At 34.2% G+C, this 26,759-nt stretch overlaps 2 protein-coding genes across 2 annotated transcripts; one reads left to right on the top strand and one right to left on the bottom strand.

The window, feature by feature from the left end:
• Window positions 1-2,355: 2,355 nt before the first annotated feature.
• LOC124437350 (deoxynucleoside triphosphate triphosphohydrolase SAMHD1-like) lies at window positions 2,356-15,295 on the bottom strand. Its single transcript, XM_046987327.1, has 5 exons — window positions 15,208-15,295; window positions 12,529-12,704; window positions 4,100-4,310; window positions 3,622-3,995; window positions 2,356-3,470 (listed from the first exon to the last, which is right to left on the bottom strand). Exons 3-5 carry the CDS (start codon window positions 4,297-4,299, stop codon window positions 2,566-2,568), a joined length of 1,479 nt encoding a protein of 492 aa, XP_046843283.1. The 5' UTR covers window positions 4,300-4,310; window positions 12,529-12,704; window positions 15,208-15,295; the 3' UTR covers window positions 2,356-2,565.
• Window positions 15,296-21,300: 6,005 nt separating this feature from the next.
• Window positions 21,301-25,789, top strand: LOC124436038 (transmembrane protein 161B-like). The gene is made up of 8 exons (XM_046985965.1): window positions 21,301-21,332; window positions 21,751-21,902; window positions 22,790-22,850; window positions 22,946-23,092; window positions 23,255-23,356; window positions 23,437-23,611; window positions 24,422-24,518; window positions 25,116-25,789. The coding sequence occupies exons 1-8, from the start codon at window positions 21,301-21,303 to the stop codon at window positions 25,331-25,333; spliced, it is 984 nt and encodes a 327-aa protein (XP_046841921.1). The 3' UTR covers window positions 25,334-25,789.
• Window positions 25,790-26,759: the final 970 nt, after the last annotated feature.

The raw sequence follows: 26,759 nt of genomic DNA, 5'->3' as shown, positions 1-26,759 counted from the left end.
GTTTGATCGTTTCATAGTAATTTTCTAAAGCATGATAGAAACTAAACTACAATCAGATGGAATTTGTGGAAATCTTTTACAAATTCATATATTGACATGAATCCTGCTGTCCAAACTGGGAATTTTTTCAAGAGGGTGAAAAATTTATGGATGAATTGTAAATGCTTGGCAAAGACGATCTCGCGAGCCACATCTCAGTCATTGATGTTCAAAAGCAAGCCAACATTGTTTCATGCTATGGCTATAGCTAGTAGTCCAATAGGGAGTCGGACAATGCTTTAATGAAACATCTGCCAAAGTCAAGTGACGTCGTATTTCACGTGGTAGACATGGTTATAGCTAGTAGTCCGACTGGGAGTCAAACAAGGCTTTAATGAAACAACTGCAAAAATCAAATGACGTCGTATTTCATGTGGTAGACATGGTTATAGTTAGTAGTCCGACTGGGAGTCAAACAAGGCTTTAATGAAACAACTGCAAAAATCAAATGACGTCGTATTTCATGTGGTAGCCATGGTTATAGTTAGTAGTCCGACTGGGAGTCAAACAATGCTTTAATGAAACAACTGCAAAAATCAAATGACGTCGTATTTCATGTGGTAGACATGGTTATAGCTAGTAGTCCGACTGGGAGTCAAACAACGCTTTAATGAAACAACTGCAAAAATCAAGTGACGTCGTATTTCATGTGGTAGACATGGTTATAGCTAATAGTCCGACTGGGAGTCAAACAATGCTTTAATGAAACAACTGCAAAAATCAAGTGACGTCGTATTTCATGTGGTAGACATGGTTATAACTAGTAGTCCGACTGGGAGTCAAACAATGCTTTAATGAAACAACTGCAAAAATCAAGTGACGTCGTATTTCACGTGGTAGACATGGTTATAACTAGTAGTCCGACTGGGAGTCAAACAATGCTTTAATGAAACAACTGCAAAAATCAAATGACGTCGTATTTCATGTGGTAGACATGGTTATAGCTAGTAGTCCGACTGGGAGTCAAACAAGGCTTTAATGAAACAACTGCAAAAATCAAGTGACGTCGTATTTCATGTGGTAGCCATGGTTATAACTAGTAGTCCGACTGGGAGTCAAACAAGGCTTTAATGAAACAACTGCAAAAATCAAGTGACGTCGTATTTCATGTGGTAGCCATGGTTATAACTAGTAGTCCGACTGGGAGTCAAACAACGCTTTAATGAAACAACTGCAAAAATCAAATGACGTCGTATTTCATGTGGTAGACATGGTTATAGCTAGTAGTCCGACTGGGAGTCAAACAAGGCTTTAATGAAACAACTGCAAAAATCAAGTGACGTCGTATTTCATGTGGTAGCCATGGTTATAACTAGTAGTCCGACTGGGAGTCAAACAACGCTTTAATGAAACAACTGCAAAAATCAAATGACGTCGTATTTCATGTGGTAGACATGGTTATAACTAGTAGTCCGACTGGGAGTCAAACAATGCTTTAATGAAACAACTGCAAAATCAAGTGACGTCGTATTTCATGTGGTAGACATGGTTATAGCTAGTAGTCCGACTGGGAGTCAAACAATGCTTTAATGAAACAACTGCAAAAATCAAATGACGTCGTATTTCATGAGGTAGACATGGTTATAGCTAGTAGTCCGACTGGGAGTCAAACAATGCTTTAATGAAACAACTGCAAAAATCAAGTGACGTCGTATTTCATGTGGTAGACATGGTTATAGCTAGTAGTCCGACTGGGAGTCGAACAACGCTTTAATGAAACATCTGCCAAAGTCAATTGACGTCGTACTTTACGTGGTAGACATGGCTATGGCTAGTAGTGTTTATGACGTCAAGATTTGGTAATGTTTATCATCAGTTGTTTAATGAACCAATATATACAATGAAAGATAATATTTATGTTTGTTTGCATTAGATCAGATTGAATTTGATTGGCGTCGGAGGTTTGGAATCAGTTTACTAAGTTGAAAACTTTTTGGCGAGTTTTACTTTCGAGTTTACTTCGACTTTATCACCAGGGCCGTATATATCTACAGGCATTGTTAAATTTTTCGACAATTTTTGGTATACTGGATCTCGCTCATAACGAGTACGTCGCCACACTAAAAATACGTCTAAATATTGAAAGTTGAAAGTTTATTGTTATACTATTCATTTTATTTTGATTGAATTTTGTGCTCTTCTAACATAAAGTATTTTTAGCATAGATTATAATGTAATTATCAATATTTATTCATTCAACCAAAAGAATGATAGCATAATGCTATAACCAACAAATACGAGCAATAACGACCTTATCTAACAACATTTGAGAAATTAACCTTCCACTCGTCTTACTTGTAAACGAGACAAGTCTACTCAAAAGCAGAAAGCCTTATACGCTACAAGTCTCGGTCTATGATAAACCTTTCACCTTTTAACTCTGCTATACCAGTCTTAAGCCCATTGTGCGACTTGTGCATTTAATGTGTCTATAATCATTGATGTTTTGAATTTACGATATGTTGTTTAAGTTATAAGAAACTGTCAAGTGCGTTTTTAGAACAGAAAGATGTGGCATAAAATCGTTCATAAAGCTTTAGGAACATAAGGCTTTGGATAATGATTATTGTCGCACCATTTTTCAAACATTTCATTAATCAATTGAATCTGGTCTTCATTTTGTTCCGGTTTTTTTGCGTAAACTCTGACATATGTTTCCTGGAAATTTTGTGGCATCATTTTACTAACTTCTTCTCTTTTTATCGGAAACGTTTCCGTGCGGTATTTATCGAAAAACCTGACAGCATCAACTGGATTTTTATTTTTCATCCCAAAGTCGAACTCCACTATAAAAACAAATATGTCGTTTTTTGTCAATTTTTCTTCTGATAGATCAATCAAATTTTGGGCGATTTCATCTTCTTTTGGGCAAGGGTCGCTCGACGTTAGATCAGTCTGACCACAGAATTTGTAAATCTTCCGTTCTTCTATGCATCTTATCAACTCCTGTGCGTTTTTGACAGCTTGCAACCCGCTCTCATTTCGTAAGATATCATACAGAATGCTGTCTGTTAGAATGGTGTATCGTTTCATATCTTTCACAGCTTCTGAGATTTTCATGATTTTATCGACTTCGTAAAACGCCCTAGCTAGCAAATCTTCTATTGGTGCCTGAGTTTTGTGTTGATAAACTCTGTGATGGAGGGACCAACGTGTGTGGAACAACTCGTACAAGTTAAACACCTCTTTGTCACGTACGCAGATATGAAGTTGGTCGTCAATAGACATGATACAAATATTTTCAAAGTAGCGTCGATGGTCAAAACTACTTTTCACTCCAACATTAGCGCAGTCACGGGCAATGTAATCAAACTTGTTGCAGTCGATGCCATTTCGTTTGTTTGATACGATTTCATAAAGAAACCATTTTGAATGACCTGTAAATAGACATTTTCTTTCTACTTTTTCTTCTTCTTCGTTGGGGTCTTTACCTGTATACAACGAGAATTTATTAAGTCTCGGGCGACTATAATATAAATGTGGAGTTGCGTTACTGGAATAATATTTTGGGAGGAATATTAAATAATGAGTTTGAATCCTAATGAGAGTTAGTATGAAATTTATTTTGATTTTTAGAATTACCTATGATGAGATCTTTAATGAATTTTATATGATCCTCATCAAGGTTTTCCTTTGCAAAACTCTCCTCAAGTTCACCATTTGACTCGAGCATATCTTCAAAGAGTTTCAGTGACGCCTTTTCGTGTTTCCACTCATTGTCAGCATTGTCAGCAGTTTTACGACAAAACTTTTTCATGTACACTTTTTCGAAGAAATAAGAGAACGGTCCATGGCCAAGACCACGACAAAGACCTGCTATTTTGACACATAAACGTTCCTCTTTTGTGATTTCAATCCTTTTTATATTTTCTCCTTTTCTCTCTTCACGATGAAGCTCGTAAAGTGTATCGATCAATTTTCCACACAAATAAGATGTTCCAAGAGCGTGTTCGAACCTGTTTGAAGATAAATTGTCTGAGTAAAAATTTTCAAAAGTTGCGCTATTCACCAGTTAATGTTTAAAACATATCCCATAGTGTTTTCCACGTAATAACCTTACCTACTGTGAGTTGCTCCAGGGTAAACATAATCACAGAGTCCCAACTGCTTTATATCTTTCAAACGCTGAAACTGTCGTGTGTTGATAATCTTGACCAACAAAGGATGAAATTCGATGAAACCATGAATTGGATCGTTGAATATCTTAGATTTATCAATTGACTGGCTATCTTCTTTTCTTAAAGTTGCAGAATCTCCCATATTTACTCAAACTAAAATTTTCAAATAAAACAGTTTTGTTTGCTTTTATACATTTTACATCAAAGAGATAAACAGAGCTATTCGGCTTTGCTGTTTACCAATACTTTGTGGAAATCTATGTCTTAACATTTTCAAATTCTAGTCTTAAATGTATGCATGTGCAAGACAGATGCATGCACTGACAGGCAAAGGCGTAACTAGAACGTTAATTAGGGGTGTGTATATTCATATATTCATGTGTGCCCTACTAATTTCTTTTGAAATTCAACTCACGTCCAAAAGAAATCATTAGGGCACAATAGAATACATAGGTTTGAACTCTCCCTCCAATTAACGTTCTAGTTAAGCCTCTTCTGACAGGTTACCTCATATTTAAGGGAGATGCAATCAAACGCCTCAATTATCTGCCGCATATGAATCTAGATTCAAAGAATTTGTAAGGTAGATAACTCAATTATTGCATTTGTTTTTTAAAGCTTATCATATGTTGATCTATAAGTTGCCACACTTAAGGTGTGTTCACACGATCCGATTTGTTGGATCCTAAAATACGGATCGTGTGAACACATATAAATTGAGCCTCGAGAAATCGGATCGTGTGAACTGGCCACAAAAACATGGTTACGTTGAGGAGCTCATTTGTACGTGTGCGGGGATGATCTTTTTTAATGAGACAAACAAACATCAAAGGCGATGGTAAGCAAAGAAATACGTGCTGCGATATTTTCTCGGGAATGCGTCAATAATAAAATAAGACGCTCTCCGATAATGGCATCAATATTTATGATTGTTATAAAATTACCACTACCAAAAGTCTGTTTATTTTTCAAAGATTTTTTCTCCCTATTTTTCTATGGTAGCTGTTGAAGCAATATCAACTAAGCCAATGATCATTTTGAGAAAACAGTCATTTCACTCAAGATGTCTTATTTGTAATTTGTGTACGCAGGTGGAATCTTGTAAAGAACCGACCGGCAATACGTGTTGTCATTACAAGATAAGTAGCATAGAGTTTATTGTTTGAGTAATAACTGAAGAAAGTTTTCAGACTCAATACATCTGATAAAATTGATCTATCTACGTGCTTGTCATCCGTTTTCACCTTAATTTCTTTTCTCTTTGAACACGTATCAAACAGTAAATTGATCACGAAAGTTTTTCTACAGGCAGCTGTCTTATTTTGAAAACATTTTTATATAAAATAATTTTTATGCATTCAGAAGATGAAAGTTTTAAATATATGTAAGCATTATGTCCAATCTTAAAAATGTGAATAAAATGAAGTGATAAACTAATGTGATAAAAAACGCGTCAAATAAGAAGTGAGAATCGGCGCTGACAAAATTAAACGAAACATTTAGCTTGCTTAACTAGGCAAGTTTATGTCAAAACTTTGGCTAAAAGTAGTGACATTAACTTGCCTTTGTTGAGCAAGCTAAATATTTCGTTGCATTTTGTCAGCGTCGATTTAGTTACTCGGCTTTCTACATTTAGTCGAAGCAACCCCTTTAATTAAAGCAATGTTACAAGTTCTCCCACCTTGTACTACTATGTTATCACCGATTCAAAGATAGCTGGCACTTTAAATTCTTGACAAAATCAAAGCTTCTAAAACTCTTTAGTTTGCAACCAGTTGCGTTAAAATTAAATGAACAGATGTGTGTAAACAACGGCAAGTCTATGAATCAATAAATGCTTGCTATAAGATGGCTTTTTGCGCATGCGTCATAGAAACAATATGCAACGGGCGAAATTGAAAGTATACTTTTCGATAATAGCTTGAAAATTATGATTGCTTTGAAACAAATCCTGCTACGTTTCTGTCGTAATATTCTTCAGCCAATTTTCCACTATGAAATTTTTGTAGTATAGTGGTAGAAGCAATATCGACCATTATAACAAGCTCATATGCAAATTTTTCATATATATTTGAAAATTTATTATTCAATGGAAAAGACAGGTGCTCTATTTTTTACAATATTTACCTCGTATTTTTAAATTTAGTTTATAAATCTTCCGCTAAGTGGCAATGCAGATTGACAGAACTTCTGCATTTGTTTTTAATAATTCCCTCTTTTCCGCAGAAACACGTCTTAACAGGTAAGGGTTCCCCATAAAGGACACATGCAAGCTAGAAGACAAATTTATTTTCTTGTAATGCCTTTAACGTGAAAATAAGACGTACCAAGTTTCAAAGTCGTCCGCAAAATATTTCAAAAGATATTTAGGGTTATAATCGGTAAAAACACGGTATTCGTTGACCATTGCTAAAACGCCGTGAGATTGTTTAAGTCTGGGAACTGGGAAAGAGTGACGTATTAGTTGACATAAACAAGCATTGTTTTTATATCGTTCTACGACTTGCACGGCTTTCAGTTGTTTGCTATTACTGTTTTTTATTTATCAAAAATTAATGGATTCTTCTTCTGAAGAAGCCGATTATAAAGACCTCATTGAAGTCCTTTAACATCAACACCGCAATATGGGACAAAGTTGCAGGGAACGGATCAACCTGGCGCGATCTCATCTTTAAGGGCTGTCAAGCATCAGAAGAAAGGCGGACTGTGGAAGCCAAACAGAAACGTGAGCCGCGGAAATCAAGAGCAGCCAGTGCTTCAACATCAGATGCATTTTTGGTTTGTTCTTCGTGTTCGAGAACATTCCGTGCCAAGATTGGTCTTATTAGCCACCTCAGAACTCACCGTACCCAGTCTTCTAGTACTTGAGTTAACTTGTCAAGGTCATCATCCCCTTGCGAATAACGAACAACAACAACAACAACAACATTACTGTTTTTTATTGATCAAAAATTAATGGATTTTTCTGAAGAAGAAGCCGATTATAATATTATCATCAATAACAATGAGGTACAACCTTAAATGTTTGAGCCTTTGGCCAACACACAAGGTGGTGAAAATGATGACAATTCTTCGTCATCGGAAAGCGAAGATGAATACATTCACAGAACTGAAATTGTTGAATGGTTAGTTGCATTTTATTTATTAAAGCGAGATTTGTGTTGCTTAATAGCATCAGTTTTGCCGATTTTTGATTTGTGGCGAGTCAATGAGACAGGTATTTCGTTCACTCCAGCGACATCAAGAGCTTTGGACAGTGTTAGATTAATGCGTCTGCAGTACAAAACTTCTTTCATCAAGTCCTCAACATATCCAAAAAACAAATCATTATTTATGTTTGCTTTGCATTGCAATTTGAGAAAAGGTAAGTTTATTTTTCTGTGCTAACCATAAATGCTGTCAACTTTCACTGGTTTGATGACCCCTTGTCCTTCTTTTGACTTTGGATAAGCCACTCTTTAAGTCAATGCCTCTTCTGCTTGCCCACCATTCTTCGTTTTCTGAGCTTTGTTTCCATTCTCATTGAAATGAAGAGTGGCAATCAACAATCAACAAATGAATGTTAAATTTATGTTTACAACTATTGCAACTTATTGCTTTTGCAATGATGACTAAATAATCATACACAAGTCATAATTATATTACTTTGCTTCCATTGATCTGTAGAAAAAATGGATATGTTTTGGTGCAAAAAGAATCACCACTTGGTGGAAACCTTTGATGGATGAAGTCTGCTTCTGATAACTGAGTTTTTCATTATCTCTCATGAGATACTTGGACTCAACAATCCAAGACAGCTCAACATAAGCTTTTGAACCTAAGATCAGAAGTTAGTTAACAAAAAAGAAGAATGTTGATGTTACTTTGAAATTTATTCACTTACAATACCCTTTATTCTAGGCTCTAACATATCATGTTCACATTATGGGAATACATCACTATGTCCCTCATGGATGTCACTTATATTGTTGAGGACTGACAACCACTTTGCTTTGACAAATTCTTCATCACCATTGCTGGAAGCAGCACACCAGTATACATGGCTGGAAATTGAATGGGCCCAATCTGACAATAATTTGCAACCACTTTTTTTTTGATGCTGCCAAAATTTTCTTTTTGATTCCTGTTAGATTTTGATTATTGATGAAATGTGTAAAAGGTTGGTTTGTTATGACAATCTATACTTTTCGCTACATGCCATACATCAAAGTAGTGCTCGATTTTTGGTCTTTGTTTTGACATGTAGGACTTGATTTGAGCATGTCTGTCTGTGGTCATTGATTTCACCTGTATCCCACTTTCATCAAACTTTGCCAAACAACTTGTTAATCCCTCAAGTTCCATTGCTCCAGAGTTGGACACTTCATTGGACTGTTTAACATAATTATGTGAGTAATCGAATCATGCTTTATGTACAGTTGTTGAAGAATTGTTTCCTGAACTAGTTGTGTGTCTAAAATGTTGTTAGATTCCAAATCCATGCAGCTATATGACCCATACTTGGCACAATATCCAGGCGAATCACATCTTTCATCTCCTCCAAGGTTAATGTTACTTTCTCTGATTGTTTCTAGAAGATGCTTTTGGTGCTTATGCCAAACATTTGAAACACTGGGTATCAAATATGCTGTTTGAATATAGCTATATGTACGTTCTGACAGAAATTATATGCCTGAGTGACGAAGGAATTGAAGAACTTTGCTGGGGCTACTTCCACTAAATAAGATGCTGGCAGTAAAGACCAAGTTACCCAAAGGCATTCGCCCATGCAGAGGTTGGCTAATCCAGTCTCAAACATAACCATAATGACATTTTGCTAGTACGTTAACCATACTACAAGTCGTTTTCGTCACAATGGAGCAGCTTTCACCACAACATGGGCATTGACTCACTAACTGTCTCAAGCAACAATCAAACACTATGTATTTTCTCTTATTTTGAGCATCTTTCATATGACATAAAAATTACCATCAGAATCAGAGAGAGATAAACGTAACGTTTTGAGAAACATAACAGAGAAAAGCAATGTAAAGAATAGTCAGGTGACTGGATAGTTGGTACTAACGTCGCATTGTCATTGTCGGATTCTTCATTTTTGCTTAACTCATTTGAACATTGAGAGTCTGATCCATTGTAGCTATTGCTCATCGTCGACGTGCTCTCTGTATCAGACCATACATCGCTATCCTCAAAATGTTCAATTTCACATAAAGTCGTCTGATTTTTTGTTGAAATAAACTCAACCTCCATACCTTAGCATAAAATTATCGTATTGCTGAATTTTTTACAAAAATCAAAACGGCCGGAATGGAAAGTCTATACATCTACTTATCATATTTATTACTTTTGTTTGAGTGGTTCTTGACCTTACGTGTTTTTGTGGACGGATTGTTATGGCTGCTTGGCATTTCACATTGCGTTTCTAAGGTACGTTAGGGAATTTTCTATGAGTTAAAATAACACAGAAAAGATCAAACGACATTTGTCTGAATTAGTTACCACTGTACATGTTTGTGTTTCGCTGTCTACATATATTTTGACATCATTCATCTTAGACAAACTTCCTTTGAGGTAAAACGCACAAACATTTTGAGCCGATGACGAGACATCGTGGTCGTCGTCTACAAGAAAGTCGTCATGTTCTGCAAGAACGTCGTCAATAATCCCAAATTATAAAATTGTCTTGTAATGCTATATAGCTTAGTTTTTGATAAATGTAAGAAAATTTTGCTAACTATAATTATAACATTCAGCTCTTGACTTCGTCTCTTCTCAAATGCAGTTCTAACATTTGTTGGCTGTTTCCTTTTAGATGCTACACTTGTGGATTCCACAGAGTATTCGAAAATCGTGGGTACAGCATTCTTCTTAAGGCGAAGCCGTCCTGTTGTCCATCCTACTGATTGCATCGCTTCAAAATTTTGCACGAAGCACGAACTCTCGAAATGTTGCGAGCACAATTTTGAGGTGTTTGTTGGCTTCCAATTTTTGCGTCGGATCTTTTCAATCCAAATATCTCGCATGCGTTTGTTTTCGGGAAACGAAAAAAAAGGAAACCTTTTACGTTTTGTGGTTCTTAGAAGAACCGTTTTTGCAATTAAATGCGGTACAACAAACCATATTTTGAACGAAGCGCGCAATTGACCGCGTTTAGCTAATGTCAACTATTACGTCACATCGACCTTTTTCCAATCGGTAGCCGTCGTTAGCTCGTCGGGTATTTTTAATACGTTATCCGAAAAGCATCAATTTTAAACCTCCATATCTTCAAAAATATTTATCCTTTAAGTCTCAAACATTGGTGAACTATTAGTTGGAGCTATACCTTTATGTAAATTACAAAAATAATAATCCGAATTTTATGTTGCATGTGTCTTTTAAGATAAAAAAAATTGGAAAGATACAATGAATTGAGAACCATTTATAACGTTTTTCGAAACAAATTGAAAAGCTGTAACGGACTGTATATTTATAAGCCATTAGTCCAGAAGGATATGCAGAGCGTCCGTTTTAAAACTCAAAACTCAAATTAAATGAACTTCATTCAGGCTGAAAAGTTTAATAAAAGACTTAAGATCATAATAATCAAAGACGTTTGTTGCAACGTTCTAATTTTATCGTTCAATTATTATATATATATATATCGTACAAATATTTTACGAAATCAGACGTTTTTCATAATCTTTAAAGTGTGGCATGTATATTTGTGATACGGTTGTACTTTATGTATGTAAAATTGAAGGTTTTCTAAAGATTGATTTTAAATACATTTTCTACCTAAAAAAACGAAGCCCTTGAAGAATTTAGTTTCTTGCATAACATGCTATGATGTACCAAGCTTTATTCTTTCAATCCACAACAAGTCTTTAAAAGAATTCTTTTGAAATTATTTGCTATCAGTAGTCGATCTATGGTTGGGCAACTCAAACCAATGTCGCACATATTGAAATTAAAAAATCTTAATTACAATTTACGCATGCGAGATAGTTTTTGTTAGCAAATGCTACCTAGCTCACTCATTATGAGATGCTGTTTAGTAAATAATCTGGACCTTTTTGCCACATTTTCTTTCTAATTCATCGAGTTAACTTTTTCACATGTAAAATGATTCGTTTGCCAGATATTTATTGTAATCATATTTCAAAAATACTTTTAAATCGAAAAATATTTTATTTAATATGCATATAATGATTTTGATAGATCTAATAGACGTATTGGATGAGGTTTTTTTGGAAATGAACTATCATTACACGTAAAGCCCACCGTATGCTTGGAGTAACTTGTTTAACTTGTAAAAGAAAGAAATTTAGTTTCTTTGGCTATAAATCATTTTTAAATGATATAAAACCTGCTTTTTTATACTGATAATGACATGTAACACTTGTATTCATACTCTAGTGATTTATTACATCAGACGCAACTCCTTGTGCTCACATTTTTATATAAATTTCTTTTGTGCGTGAGCATGAAAGAATAAATTTATCACGAAAGTTTTTCTCCTAGCAGCTGCTCTGATTTCAAATACTATTCCAGTAGTATATTTAACGTAGCGTCAGCGAACCTTCTTTTGTAGCTGACGAAAAAGGTTTTTACGTTGCGAGGCGGTGTTATCAATTTAATCTTTTTGAGAAAACACTTATATAATACAAGTGTCTTATTTGTAATATATTTACATATACAGGTGGCAGTCTCGTATCGACAATACCTGTTGTCTTCGCAACATAAAGGAGAACAAATTTCATGACTTCAACAATACTTGAACAAAATCGTTTTCTTCCATATGCATTTTCTTCAAATAGTAATAAGTAAATTTAACGAATTTATCGGTGTTCTTTTATATCACAAACAATTTTTTTGTTCTCCATATTTTATGCAAATGTCTTTTTGTCTCTGATCATAAACTACTAAAATGACTACGAAATTCCTTTTGTGGCAGCTGTTTCAGTTTCAAAACATTTTTGTCATAACTCATTAAACTTAAAGTTTATTTTGAATGAAAGATGGGAATGAATGCTTCTGTGCCCAATGTAACTATATAAAATAGAACTCAAAAGACGAAGGTTTCTACGTATTTTGTTATGTCTGAAGTAGAAACAAAGATATGATAAAGAATTCTGAACAAAAACACGTCGGGATGAACAGCGAAAATTGGCGCCGACAAAATCAACTGAAATATTTAGGCTTTGTTTAAAACAAAAAAAGTTCCTGTCAGAAAATTTGAATGAAAATATCTTTTGCTAGTTTTGTGGTTTATTGTACTTTGTTTTATTTGGTCTTTTCGTGGCAATGCTTAATTCTTTTCATCTGGTAAATGCTAAATGCACATCATGACACTTTCATTATATAAAGAATAAAAAATAATTTCACCAACCTTTGACTTAATTATGTCTTATCGTTTTTATATGAAGATCACTGACGCTTATATTTCTTCACCAAACACAAGCTCCGTGTAATCTTCTCTCTGCAACCAAAAGGATTGAAAGATAACAAACAGACTCGCCCTTTCTTTTTTTGTTGGTAGAGATCACGTGCATATACAAAGCGAATCTGTTAACCAATAAATTACTTGCTTTGGTTATTTTTCACTCATGCGCTATAAAAACAATGAAATGTACGAAAATATAACTATGCTTTCCTGTAATAGACCGCTCAGAAATGGCATCAACACATGCGCACAAAAGCAAGTTACAAAAGCAAAGTGGCTAGCAAGTGTAAATTAGCTGCAAAAGAGACATTGCGCGAATGAAGATTTTTCGTGATTTTGTGCCGGTCCATGAAAACATGCAACAAATTCCACTTTTCATTCCGGTTTCACTTCGTTCCGGTCTCATGTAAACAAAGCCTTATACTGTACTGAAGTTCAAAACTATATTCGTCTTCAAAATAATTGTAAATCGGCCACTACAATAGTCAGTTTCGGGAAGTTCTTTTTGTTGAATTGATGTTGTTGGTATTCACCACAAAATGGATGAGAACACCCAATTGAATCCTTGACGAAAATTGTTTTCTTGCCGGCATTTCTCTTTCGATGTAAAAATGATAACTCTGACAAATTTTATTACAGCCAAAGTTCATGTGAGCTCCGCGTTTTAAAATTTTTCTGCAAATTTCTTTTGTCTCTGAGCACAAAAGTACAAAGTTTTTTTCGCAGTTTCCGTTCCGATTTGAAAACGTAAATTTTAGTTTATATTTATTCTATATATGCAGATGACTTCTTAATTTGCATTTTTCATACTAATTTTGACATAGTAAACAGTTTGGCTTCTATAAGAAATGTCAAAGTCATCAGACGTAGAATGCTCAATTTTGTTCAATGTGCAAAAAGAAGAGAAAGTGTAACTTTTGTGAAGATGAAGTTTTAATTCTACCCGAAATGATCACATCTCAACGATCTAATCATCATTTTTTTGTTATCGGCATTGAAAGGTTTCCAAAAAGTTATTTTGAATACGTCACTGATAAGGTAACTTACACCTTCGAAAAGAATATCGTTGAATTACTTAATTGTCAGCTTTTAACCTATATAGATCGAAGTAACGATGAACACTATTTTTTAATTGTGTCTAGGTTTTAGCAAAATAAATAATAGCTGTTAATTTTAAATTAAAAGTACCATCTTTACAATGTCATTGGTGATAAATATTCATTTAGCAAAATTTAACCAATCAATACACATTTGTTTATTTTTCTGACCGCTAAATTTCCGATGTTGGTAAAAATGGTAGAAATGACACATAGCAACGAATCAATAAAACATTTCTTCAGTCACGATAATCTTTTACAAAATTTAGTCTTTTTGCAGAACTTTCTTTACAATTTTGGAGATTTATGTTCTTATTCACGTTAGCTATGTTGATTTTAAGAACTATGTAGTCTTGCAATGGCTAAAGTTCATAAAAAACATGCAAATTTAAAAATATTTTAGTGCGGGGTAATACGGAAGCCGGAAGTTTTGCATTTAACCGACGTTTTATAAACATAAAATAGCGTAGAGTTTATGAGTTTAGTAATAGTTTCTAACTTGAAGAAAATTATATTGTTGTCGGCATTTTCTTCCAATAAAAGGTAGTACATCTGATAAAATTATGGATTTATATCCATGGCAACTTCCTGTGCTCACATTTTAAGTAAATTTCTTTTGTGTGTGAGAATGGAAGAACAAATTTATCGCGGAAATTTTTTTTCCTAGCAGCTGTTCCGATTTCAAAGACTTTTCTAGTAGTTTATTTAACGTAGCGTCAACAAACCTTCTTTTGTAGCTGATGAACAAGGTATTTGCGTTGCGACGAGGTGTTATGAAGTTAATCTTTTCGAGAAAACACTTGATACAAGTGTCTTATTTGTAATGTACATATACAGGTGGCAGTCTCGTATTGAACCGACCATACATGCTGTCTTCCCAACATAAAGGAGAACTAATATCATGAGTTCAACAATACTTGAAAAAAATTATTTTCTTCCGTATGCATTTTCTTCCAATAAAAATAAGTATATTTAACGAATTTATCGATGCTCGTTCATATCAACTACAATTTTTTTGTTCTCCATATTTTTGTTTGTGATCATAAACTATTAAAATGATCACGAAATTTTTTTGTAGCAGCTGTTCCAGTTTCAAAATAATTTTGTCGTACTACAAAAACTTAAAATTTATTTTGAATGAACGATGGGAATGAAGGTTTCTGGTTGCAATGCAACTATTTAAGATAGAATTCAGAAGACGAAGGTTTCTATAATATTTATTTTGTTATGACTCAAGTAAAAATGTCAATAAAACAATGGCATGATAAAGTACTCTCAATAAAAGTGCGTCGCGACGAGAAGCGAGAGTTGGCGCTTACAAAATCAAATGAAATATTTAGACTGTGCTCAAAACAAGACAAGCTCCATTGAGAATTTTTCACTGAAATAACTTTTGCCAGTTTTATCGTTTATTGCATTTTGCTTTTGTTTAGTTTCTTTGAGGCAATGAATCCTTTTCATCTGGTAAATGCTAAATACCCATTACGACACTTTCGTTATATAAAGAATAAGAAATAATTTCACCCACCTTCTTCTTAACTATGTCTTATAGTTTTTATATAAAGATCACTGACGTTTATATTTCTTCACCAAACACAAGCTTCGTGTAATCTTCTCTCTACAACCAAAAGGATTGAAAGATAACAAACAGACTCGCCTTTCTTTTTTTGCCTGCTAGAAATCACGTGCATAGGCAACGCTATATGAACCAATAAAATAATTGCTGTGGTGATTTTTCACGCATGCGCTAAAAAAACAATGAAATGTGTCAAAATGGAATTATGCTTTCTTATGATCGCTTTAACATTTGGATTGTTTGAAAAGCAATAGTGCCGACATTCTGTTGCATATGCCGAAAGTTTTTCATTACGAAGTTTGTAAATGTAGCTGTAAGAGAACTATAAATTAAACACAACAATTTCTAAAACACAGCAATACATAAATCTTCATTAAATATTAAACGTGCAATGACAGGTGGCCCACCTTAAAAGGAAAATTACCGTACGTGGAAAATTAAATAGTTAAACCAGCTGCCATATATCGATATAGATCTAAGCAAATCTTTGATCAATGGATTGAATTTCTGCATTTGTTATTCAACCGTGTCTTGTGAATCTGTGAGCCTGTAGGACCAAAACATTGCATTCCTTTCTATAGGAACTCTACTTGATCTATTAAGGTTCCTTCGAGATTAGTATAAAGGATATGATAATTAAGGCTGCATTCGGAATACGTTTCAAAGAAACAAATAACAGCTGTATTATGGTCGCCAAATTTATGACCATCTTCTCAGTAAAGTTTAGAGGGTTGAGGAAAGCATCCTTTTGAAAGTCCGGCAAATTTATTTGCTATTTTATCTATTCTCTGGCTTCGCCTTTCTGCCTGTTGTTGCAGCACTATAACATTAGAATTTTTGACTGTTTTTATCTCAAAAGCTTTGTTGTTTCGGCATACTTCATGCCATCTTCTATGCGAAGTGAATAAATAGAATGGTTATAAGACATTTAAAATAGACGACAAATTTTTTTATAGCAAACATGTTTCGGCATACTTAGACACGGCTCACACAGCTTACCTTATAAGAAGCAACCTTATAAGGAAATTTATCTAGACAAATCTTGCATACAGCAATGTGGATCAAAGAAAATCATAAATGCTGGCTTTGTGATTTAATTCCGAGTCTTTATATAAGTTTGCTGGGATTTTTATTTTGAAGTAGTTCTGGTGAAAGACAAGAAGGGGTAGAGCGTCGTTGGTTTCTGTGGAGAATAAATTCAAGATGTGTTGTTAAACACAGCATTTTAAACAATAAATTATAGATCATTTACAATGGCAAATATCTTCCGAAATTTTTCTTAGAATGGACACCTTATGCTGCTGCAAAAACAACAATCTCCCTTTAAGCGGTCTTAATGCTTGTGTTTGTTTTTTCAGCAAGTTTTACGTAACTCAGTGGTTGATCAGCGATTTTGCAACATTTTCTTTCTAAATTTATCGATTCATGCTGCATGTCAATATTGCAAATTCATTGTTGCCGCATTTATTATTCATTTTAAGAATGTAAACTTCAAAACACTTTCAAACGGATTAAAGGCTAGGTAGATTTTGAACCTCTAAATGGCCCAGCAAAAGATTTATCCTCCTTTGAAAATATGTGTAAACAAGGCAATACAATGTCAGTAGTGGGAAGTTTTGTATTAGCAGACGATATTTGTCATCACAACATTGACAAGACCAGAGAGTTCATGAGTCTAAAAAAATTTTCCAGGATGTTCTTCTGCTAACTTTAGTTTTTAATTTGTAACCGATTCGTTTTTTGTTATTCATAACTTGTTGGATTTGTTAAGTTACGTTGATCAACAGGTTATAAATTTTTTATAAAGTTCATCATACTAGAAGGGAAAGCTGCAATTTCAGTTTTCATAAACTATTTGGAATCCTCGAGCATATTCAACAACATGAATTTCTGGGTTTTACAGATCATCTTTGACTCGCCTGACGCCAAGGATGTTGCATTGTTAATTTTATCTTGTTGGTTGAACATTAGTAGATGTGTTTAACAAAAAAGCTATATAACTTGCGAGAAAAACTTTTCATGGCACATCAATAAATTGGTGCAGCAAACCAAAAAATATCTGAAGAAATTGTCAGCCAAACTTGTTGCTAGAAGTTGCTTCTGATTGAACAAAGCCTTTACGATGGTTTGTTTTGTGGTGTACTCCTACATGTACGGGCTAACATTTTAAGGGGAGCAATTAAACATTTTCAATCTGAAATGGCTTAATTCACCAAACTTTCCTGCAAATAATGCCTTTCTAGCTTTGTCTGCCCAAGGTTTTAGGTTCCTGCTCCACCTAATATGCATATGAGAATACTTTAGTCATGTTTGGAACTTTGCACTCAGTCAACTGCTCTTATAAACTTAACCATTTCTTAATCTCCCCCTCCCTTCTGGCTTTGTCTGCCCAATGTTTTAGGTGCTTGCTCCTACCTAACATGCATATGGGAATACTTTGTCATGTTTAGAACTTTGCACTCAGTTAACTGCTCTTATAACCTTAAACATTTCCCAATCTCTTCCCTCCCTTAAGAAATAATACTATACATCATAGAAAATATATCTGGGAATTGGCTTTTTTCCTTTTAGGCACTGTTTGGTATACAGGTTGTCCTAACGTTGGTGGTAGCATTGTTTCTTCACAAATTTTCACCATATATGTTGCTGGCCAGTTGATTATTATGCAGTGGGTATGTTGTCTCAAGTGTTTGTTTTTGACATTTTCTGTTGTAATTTTCACATATGTCTTTCCTTAGATGGGTACGTCATGTACCACCCTCTGACACAGAGTTGAGAAAACTCCTTGGTAAAACACAAAGAACAAAGTCAAATAAAGCTAAGCGTTCTGATGCAAGGTATTAATTATAAAGATTTGTTTTCACATATTGTCGTTGCATTTCATTGTTTTTTACATTGTTACTATTGCTACACTTTCGGTACACATTTTGCGATATATTTTGACATTTTATAAGGGCCTGTACAGTATGATATAGCTTTTTCAATATATCTTACCTTGTATATTAATTCACTTTGTTTTAAAATTATCTTCATATGAAGAATGGTCCAGTCTGGCTTGGCAAGATTTCCCCAAATGAAGCAGTTTCTCCTCATTAAAGGTCTTATTTGAAAGCATAAAATGGGCTTGCCTGGCTTAACTGGGCTGGAAGTGAGGAGACTGTGCATGCTGTTGTTTCACATGTTTATTCTAATATGGCGGCTAATTCAAAAGCGACAATGATCATTTGAAAAATAAGTTTAAAAGTTTTATCTAATTATGCTGCATTGTAGCTTGTACCATCATGATTGTGGTTTCAAATAAAAAATCGTGGAATGTTCAAGTTTAAACACATTCAAATATTGGCACAAAATGCAACAAATTAATATTTGAAAATGTTGGAATGTGCAAGTCTAAACACATTTGAACTTTAGCACAAAATGGAACAAGTATTGACAACATTTTAGAAGGGGATTGACAGCATTTTAGAAGAACCAGCCTGTCTTATACAACTTCAAATACATATTAGCCTCTGGCAAACTGGCCAGCTCAGCCAAACTGGGTTTGCCTTTTTATATGAACAGGCTCTTACAATTGATCTGTTATTCTCTTGTCATCTTGTCCAGGCTAAAATCAGCATAAACTAAACAGTTGTTATTCATAAACACCGTTAATGTTTCTCTTTTGTTCTGTAGGAAAAGGAAGAAAATAATGGAGCATCAATTCAATTTATATCTTCTGAGCCGTTATCCATACCTTGCAACATGAACATTCAACTGAGAACAGTGAATGTAAGATTGCTTTTCAATACCTGAAGTATATTTCAAATTTGTCTCATTTTAAAGTGCATATGACCTCATCATGGGGTTTTATTAATTCCGACACATCTCAAATAGTGATTTGACAACTTTAAGAAAATGTGCATTTCCAAAGCTCTAGTGGTTCAAAGACATATTTTGAAAAAAATGGGTGAACCTTTTGGAATGGAACACAAGAATATATAAATATGCGTTGAACTTATAATACAATATACTTTTCTTGTACCTATGCAGTGTTTAAAAGTTATAAACAAAACATACTTTGCAAAAAATCTATTACAACGCATAATTTACAACATAATTTCTACATTGTTGTTGAAAGTGCATTTCTGGGATCCAGGACTTTGGGTGCGCCGTCGTTTTCTGATCCTGTACCTGAGTTATATTATTTTTGATATTTTTTTTGTATGTAGAAAGTATTGTAGAAGTTGTCAACTAACTTTTGAGGACTGTTAGAATCAATAGCCCCAAAATGTGGTCATAAGCAGTGTCTCTTGTATCAGTGGTTTATTCAGTCACCGCGTGTATATACAGGGGGGTTGTAAGAATCGGGGGGTAAAGTCTTTCTTGTTCATTGAGCATATGATTTTGAGGCAGGGGGTGAGGCTTTGTTTCATTGACGTAAATTATGAATGCGATTGTGATTTATAAACTGTTTAATCAGGAATTGCTTGCCCGAGTTTGAAAAAAATTCGGATTTTGTTGTGCTGTCAATCACGAGATAACATTCTTACATGAAGTCCTTGAACTAATGAAATCTGTCTTGGGTAGTTTCACGTGTAAGTAATAAAACGTATAATGAAACATTATTTACCTACATAATACATTGCCATATGTGAGATTACATTGCTGTGAATTTTGTTGTGCAATTTGACAACTATATTATAATACTCAAATATGACCAAACTCTGGTCTCAAGCAGGACGAGTGAACGCCCGATAGGCGTCTTGCATGTCTTGTTGCTTGCAGACAACCAAGAATATCTTCATTCATTTACTGGAGGGGTTGTACTTAGCTTCGAAAGCACTATCCACTGCATATTGGCTATTTTAAGTGTTTTAAAATAGGGTTGTTATTGTTTCACAAAATAAAACTATGTTTTCATGTTATAAGTGTTAAATGGTTTATTGTATTGATTGTCGTCTTTAAATAGTAGTTTTTCTGCTTTTTAAAGAGACATTTAAAACAAACGTGGTTTTCTTATATGGTGGAAAACACTATCTAACTTTTCTCCCACAAGCTCCAATGACAATAGTCAAAAAATAGCTACATTCCACAACTTTCAACATTGTCTATATGTAATAAAACTCTTGCACCATCTCTCTTTCATTCCAGTTATTGAAAGATGACTACCCCCCCTATATAGCCCATTACATCATAACTTCAATCTTTTGGCATAGTAAGTCGATGTGTAATGAATCTTTGTAACGCCCCCCTTTTTTTTCATGTATTTGAAGATGACTACCCCTCAGTAAATATGCCATAACGTCATAACCTCAAGCTTTCAGCATTTTCGATATGTACTGAAACTTTGCACCATGCCCCCTTTCTTTCGAAGTATTGAAAGTTGGAAACTCTCAATAAATACACTATAAAATTATATTGTAAAACTAACATAAAACACTTTCCCATTAGGTTGATGAAACAGATTTGATATTTCAATGTTATTATACAGAATACAAGTGGCTCGTTGATTTTGCTGTGTCTGCCGTCATATTCAATATCATCATCGAGGGGATTTCGTGTTTATTTCCCGCTCTTTTACGTAACGACATCAATGTGACGCCATTGTGGAATTTCTTGGGCATATTTTTTGCAATGTATCCTTTTTAATGAAACGAAAGGGATCTTAAGCTTGACTTAATGTCAGCCTTGAAAACGAGGTCGGCCCGATTGTTGACTTTCAGTCTTCAAAGTCGGCAAATTTATGCTGACCTTTCATTTTATTGCAGTAAAATCCGCGATATTTTTGTTCATCGTGTACTGTAAAAACCTTTCTAACTGTTTGAAAATTGAGTTAGACATTGCGCATTCTAAGCACTCAGGCTAATCAAAAGCTCGTCAATTATGAAGGCAAACTGCTATGGTGGAAGTCCGGACATTCGTTTCGTTTTCATTAAGTTTGCAAATTATCAAAATTGTTATCAAAATGTTATCAAATTTTTTTGTGACAGAGAATTGACATTAGAATTTTTTTGCATATTTTTCCGGGCTCTAACTTGGTAACTTGGGTGTTAACTCGACTTATGGATGGTTGGTTCTGTACAAATGCGATATTTTAGGTTAAGTTTGCAACCAAACCTTCCGACATAAAAATTGCCAGCAACGTTTGGCATTTCTTTCGACGGTCTTACTTTCGTCTTTTCTCATGCTTCAAGCATTTATGTAAACACACACGACTGAATTTATCTTTTTGAAAAAAATATAGACGGGGGCAAGGACTAAGGGTATGCGGAGCCGAAGATTGTTAATGGTTAGGTCCACCCCCCTCTCAAGCGAAGTACAATCTCTTCTCATTACTTAATGTATTTAGTGTATTGAAAATGCTTCTCTGGTATTTTTGTGACCCTTGCGTAATGAAGGTATTTATGTATTTTAAATTCGAGTCCAGCCTTCCCCAAAAGGTAAATAAACACTACACATGGGACAGTGACCACCCCTCCTGTAAGGTTCTTATGCTTTCCTTTACTCTACATACAGACGTGTTTTGTTTCTGCTCACGGCTTCCTATTGGTCGGGTGATGATTCAGGAGAAAAATCTGTCTGCTTGACATTTGGTGTTTTTTTCTTTGTTCTGGCGATGGCCATTTTGGTAGTCGATGAATCTATGTTGGAGTTCAATTTGGACTCGGGTAATCTTTTAATTTAGTTCGTAAACTTTTTCTAAATATTTTTTTGCCATAAATATCACTGAAATGAGCAGAAAACTGTGAAATCATTGTAACGCGCTGAATGAGAGATGTCGTTATTAGATGAGAAAGTGCAGCGAATTATAAAGGATTGGAAGACAATTATTATGTGTTGCTTCGTTTGGGTCAGATTTGATTTGCTTTTCTCTGAGATTCACTTCGGATCATCTCACATTGATCCTGATTTACAATACTTCGGATTTAAGCTAAACTAACTTAACTAACATTCACAGTACCGTTAATTCGACCTTGTTTGTTTGCTTGGAAACAAATCCTTAAGTCTTGGCACAGTATAGGAATATACGGTAGCTTCACTTCGCTGTGCAATTGGCTGCATATAAGAAAATAGTTTACTTGCTGCCGTTTGCCATATCGTCAATCCTATTTGTCACACAATGCAATTTACTGACTGCCACTATGGTAGTCACTTGCCTAATAAGATATGTGTGGCACAAAATGATTCAATGGAGTGGCTCTACTGTATGTTCTCTATACTGTGGTCTTGGTAAGTCTCTGTTAGCCTGCTCACGGGTCTTTCTTACCTTCAAATCAGGCTTCATCACTTTCACTTTGTTTGTTTCTTTTACATGGAAATAACACAGCTCTTTGTTGTTTTACGACTTTCGTGGACAACGGAGTTCTTCTAAAAAGTTAAAATAACTGTACTTTAAAAGGTGTCTCCTAGAAGCAAGATTCTGTATTTTGCCAAATACCGACGAAATCTTGTCTTTCTAATCAAGAAACAGTAAATTTTCACTTACTCCGTTTTATGAGCTTTCAATCTACTCCGAATCGTTTTCGTCTCATGTTTGAGTCGACTTTCTCTTTAGGTTATGAAATATTTTCTGAAGAAGCTGAATTATTTTTGAAGAAACAAGGATTCACACGAGAGTAAGTCAATTCCGAGTCTCAAGAACGCGATATTTAAATTAAAACCATAACGAAGCATTTGTGTTCTTACACTTTGTCTTAATTGTCTTCAACAGAGGTGGATCCGCTCCAATATGGATTTTCAAACTCGCGCTCGCTGTTATCTCGGGAATTATCGGAGCCTTTCTCGGCTTTCCTGGCATTAGAATATCAATAATGTTCTTGGATTTGATAGAGCAATACAAATCTAACAGGTTGCTTCTGTAAGTAGGAATACTTGTCTAACATGCTTCTTCTATAAGTAGTATTTGTAGCGTTAATGACATTAAATATTCATCATAAATAAATTGTGTTTATGTATCAGCTTCACTTTGTTGTCATAAATTGAGATAATTGGCTTAATGTACCATTTTTTAAATTTTTAGTGTCCTTTTTTATGTAAATTTCTTCGCTCCTCTTTGTCTTGTTTTATTGTGGATCAAACCCTTGGCTCGCGAATACTTCACGAGCAGGAATAATTCATTTTCGTAAGTGAAGAAATGACTTCCCTCGTTCTTCTCATGTTTTTGTAACTACTTTCTTAAACTAACGTTGGTGTATTTTATAGAGTATCGGACTCAAACTTTGATAACATTCGCATTGGAGTCATCTTACTTTGTTGTCTTATGCGGTTTTTCCTTACCAAAATGCATCTACAGGCTTTCTTAGACATCGCCAAAGTTAAAGTGAATAGAATGAAAAGGGAAGCGGGCAGAACGAATAGTTCTGCTTTGCAAAAAAAGGTAAAAATTTTTTTTTGTTGTATTCTCGACACTATTTCTACTTAATTTACGATTTTGTGGAAGCCACATTTTGTGAAATATTTGTTCTTCGACGGATGGACTGCGATGAAACATATTTAATTTTTGTTCGCTTCAATTTAAACTAAATGTTTAGATTTGTATGGAAATTCACAGTTTGTTACGAAATTAACGATTCGACATTTTACTACGCTGGTTTTTGATTTTATTAAATTATTTAAGGCCAGTACGTGTATTTTTTTTTTACAATTAAAACGAATTTCCAAAAGCAAACAGAAAAATTTCCACAATGCAAGAAGCAGAACAAAAAACATTTAAGAATACTGGTCGGAAGAAAAATATTTGGAAAGTGAGTTTTATTTTCTCAACATTCCCCGCGTGTTTCTAAAATTCTATAGAAACAGATTAAACGTTTTCTATTTCGTAAATAGAACATCAATGTTCCTCATGCATGTGTTGATGAATGCGTTCTTAGTTGCTCTGTTAAAATTTATTTTCAACTATCAAAGAAAACAATTATTTTTTGAAACTATATAGAACTATGCAAAATGGCGTCTTGGTAAGAGTATTTGCAAAATGAAGAAATGTAAATATCTCTAAAGAGAAGTAAATTAACATAATGAAACTGAAGTAGTTGTTAAGTATTTTTAAATGATCGTTGCCATACAGTCAGAAAACTGTTAGGTAAATTTCTGTGTTAATATTGTTAATTTGAGGTAATGTACATTTCGCAATATCCTTCATTTTATAATGTTCACTTTCAAATATCGGTGTATTTTTTGTATTTTTTAGATTTTTAGTGTTTTTTATTATTTATCTGTGGCTTCTCTTCAATATTTGACTCCAGTTATCCTTTTGGTCTTTCTGACGATATCTTTAAGAACAGCAGGTACATATTGGGATTATTTGGTATACTAGGTAGTCTTTAGTTATTCTTTAAGAACTGCAGGTGCATATTGGGATTATTGGGTGTACTGAGTAGTCTATAGTCATTCTTTAAGAACAGCAGGTACATATTGGGATTATTGAGTATACTGGGTTGTCTTTAGTTAGTCTTTAAGAACAGCAGGTACATATTGAGCTTTATTTGGTATTTTGGGTAGTCTTTAGCTTTTTAAAAATCAACTGGCAATATTGAATTTATTGGAGATGCCTGTTACTTTATCGTACACAAATCATTAACGATTCGTTGAATTCCAGCTACCTGGGCTCATATCGTCAATTTCCAACTGTAGATTAAAGGGACCGCTGACCAGTAAAGACAGGAGCTACAGCCGCCCCTTCACCCACAATAATTTCTACCTTCACTTGTAAACATTGCAAATGCGTTTGTTTTGAGATTGTAAAGGGATGGGCCTCTTTTCCCTTCCTCAATAAATATCTCCCTATGTCCCTTGGTTGTACGTACTTTGTTGCAAATAAAAGTTTCTCCATTATATTGTCGAAGACAGTTAGAACTATTGTTATAAATGCATTTTCTTCACAGGTACTACCGACTGGGAGTCGACCAATGCTTTAATGAAACGTCTTCAGAAATCAATGCTTGTTTCAAATGTCACGGTGAACGATGTTCAAAATCTACGTCACGTGTTCGTGTCGGAACTTGTCAGAGCTGTGACGTCATATTTCACGTGGTGGATATGCCTGGCGATGTTTATGACGTCTGCTTTTGGTGTTGTCTATCATCAGGTGTTTTATGTATAGATGTGTACACTGACGGTAAGAAATATGGTTATTTGTATTGGATTGGGATGGATTATGTTGAAGTCGGAAGCTCTCGGCAGAATTCGTAGGTAACCGACTTGTTGGCAAATTTTATCATAGCTTACTCAAATTTTATCAATCATAGTCTGGGTAATACAGTAACGCTCTGTAATGTCCGACTGGCCAATTTTGAGGATTTTTGGCAAATTAGATTTTATAGATTTTGAATACTATATGAACAAATCGCCGTGCTATAGTTATATTTTATCAATGAATATTGGATAATCATCACAATCAATATTACTTTTTGATTGTGTTCATCTACGTAACACAAACTTTGAATGTCAATTGTTGTCTTTTTGTTTTACTTATGCAGACTTTGCTGTCTTTTGCTTTGCAACTTCCTTTTAGTATTTTGTACATTTGAGATATTTAACAATTAGATTACTAGCTCGAGATATTATGAGGTGATAGTTGATAATGGCGAAGCCTGAATCAACTTCTTACGTCGGTGGAAATCGAGAACAAATTCGTGAACGAACTCCTCTCGAATTGTCTTTTCAAGTAAACAATCAAATTCATTGTATGACACTAAGTAAAACGCTAGACAGAAACCATAATTTTCTGCTACTTGCTATCTAATGAGAATTCAATAGGAAGTATAATAGCCAATTAAATTACAGCATTTGCTATAGAATAAGAGTAGTATTCTCGTAATTACCAATTAGATTACAAGCAATCAAATGGTTTATTAGCAGAATCATCTTAATATTCATGAAGAAAAAGGTTGCTAGTATAATTTTCATTAATTTATTGTTTTGTGCATATGTTGTTGACATCTCTATTAAAAGCGAACGAATGTTACTCGATACATATAAAGTTATTTTAAAGGAACTTTTTTTATTTTATATTTAAATATCTTTAAGTCGAATTTAGTGGCAACTTTACTCTTCTTTTGTATTGTCTTTCAGCTAAACAATAAAATATATCGTCAGAAACCTTAGTAGAACGCGAGACAGCAGCCATGTTTTTTCATGCATACGCCAAAAAAGTAATGAAATGTACGAAAATGGAATTGTGCTTTCCTATAATCTCTTGATCATTTTGGATTGTTTCAAAACCAATAGTGCCGTGATTCTGTTGCATATGCATAAAATTTTTGATTATGAAGTTTGTTAAAGTAACTTTAAAAGAAAAATAAATTAAACACAATAAGCTCAAATCCAAATCTTACATGTAGCTTTTCAGTATATAGCATAATTCTTTAGCAACCAAGATCTTGTGCTCAATTTGATAGTTTATGTAATTTTGATTTAGAAATTTGTTCATTTTTGCAATTTGTGATAAAATTGAAAAATATGTTTTCATTTTAAAATACTGATTAAAGATACTATAAAAGGAGTAGAAGGGCTGTGCATTTTGTTGA

Source organism: Xenia sp. Carnegie-2017, unplaced genomic scaffold (genome assembly GCF_021976095.1).
Source record: "Xenia sp. Carnegie-2017 unplaced genomic scaffold, XeniaSp_v1 HiC_scaffold_16, whole genome shotgun sequence".
Lineage (NCBI taxonomy): Eukaryota > Metazoa > Cnidaria > Anthozoa > Malacalcyonacea > Xeniidae > Xenia > Xenia sp. Carnegie-2017.
Note: the sequence above shows the minus strand (reverse complement) of the source record. Positions and strands in the feature narration are given on the sequence as shown.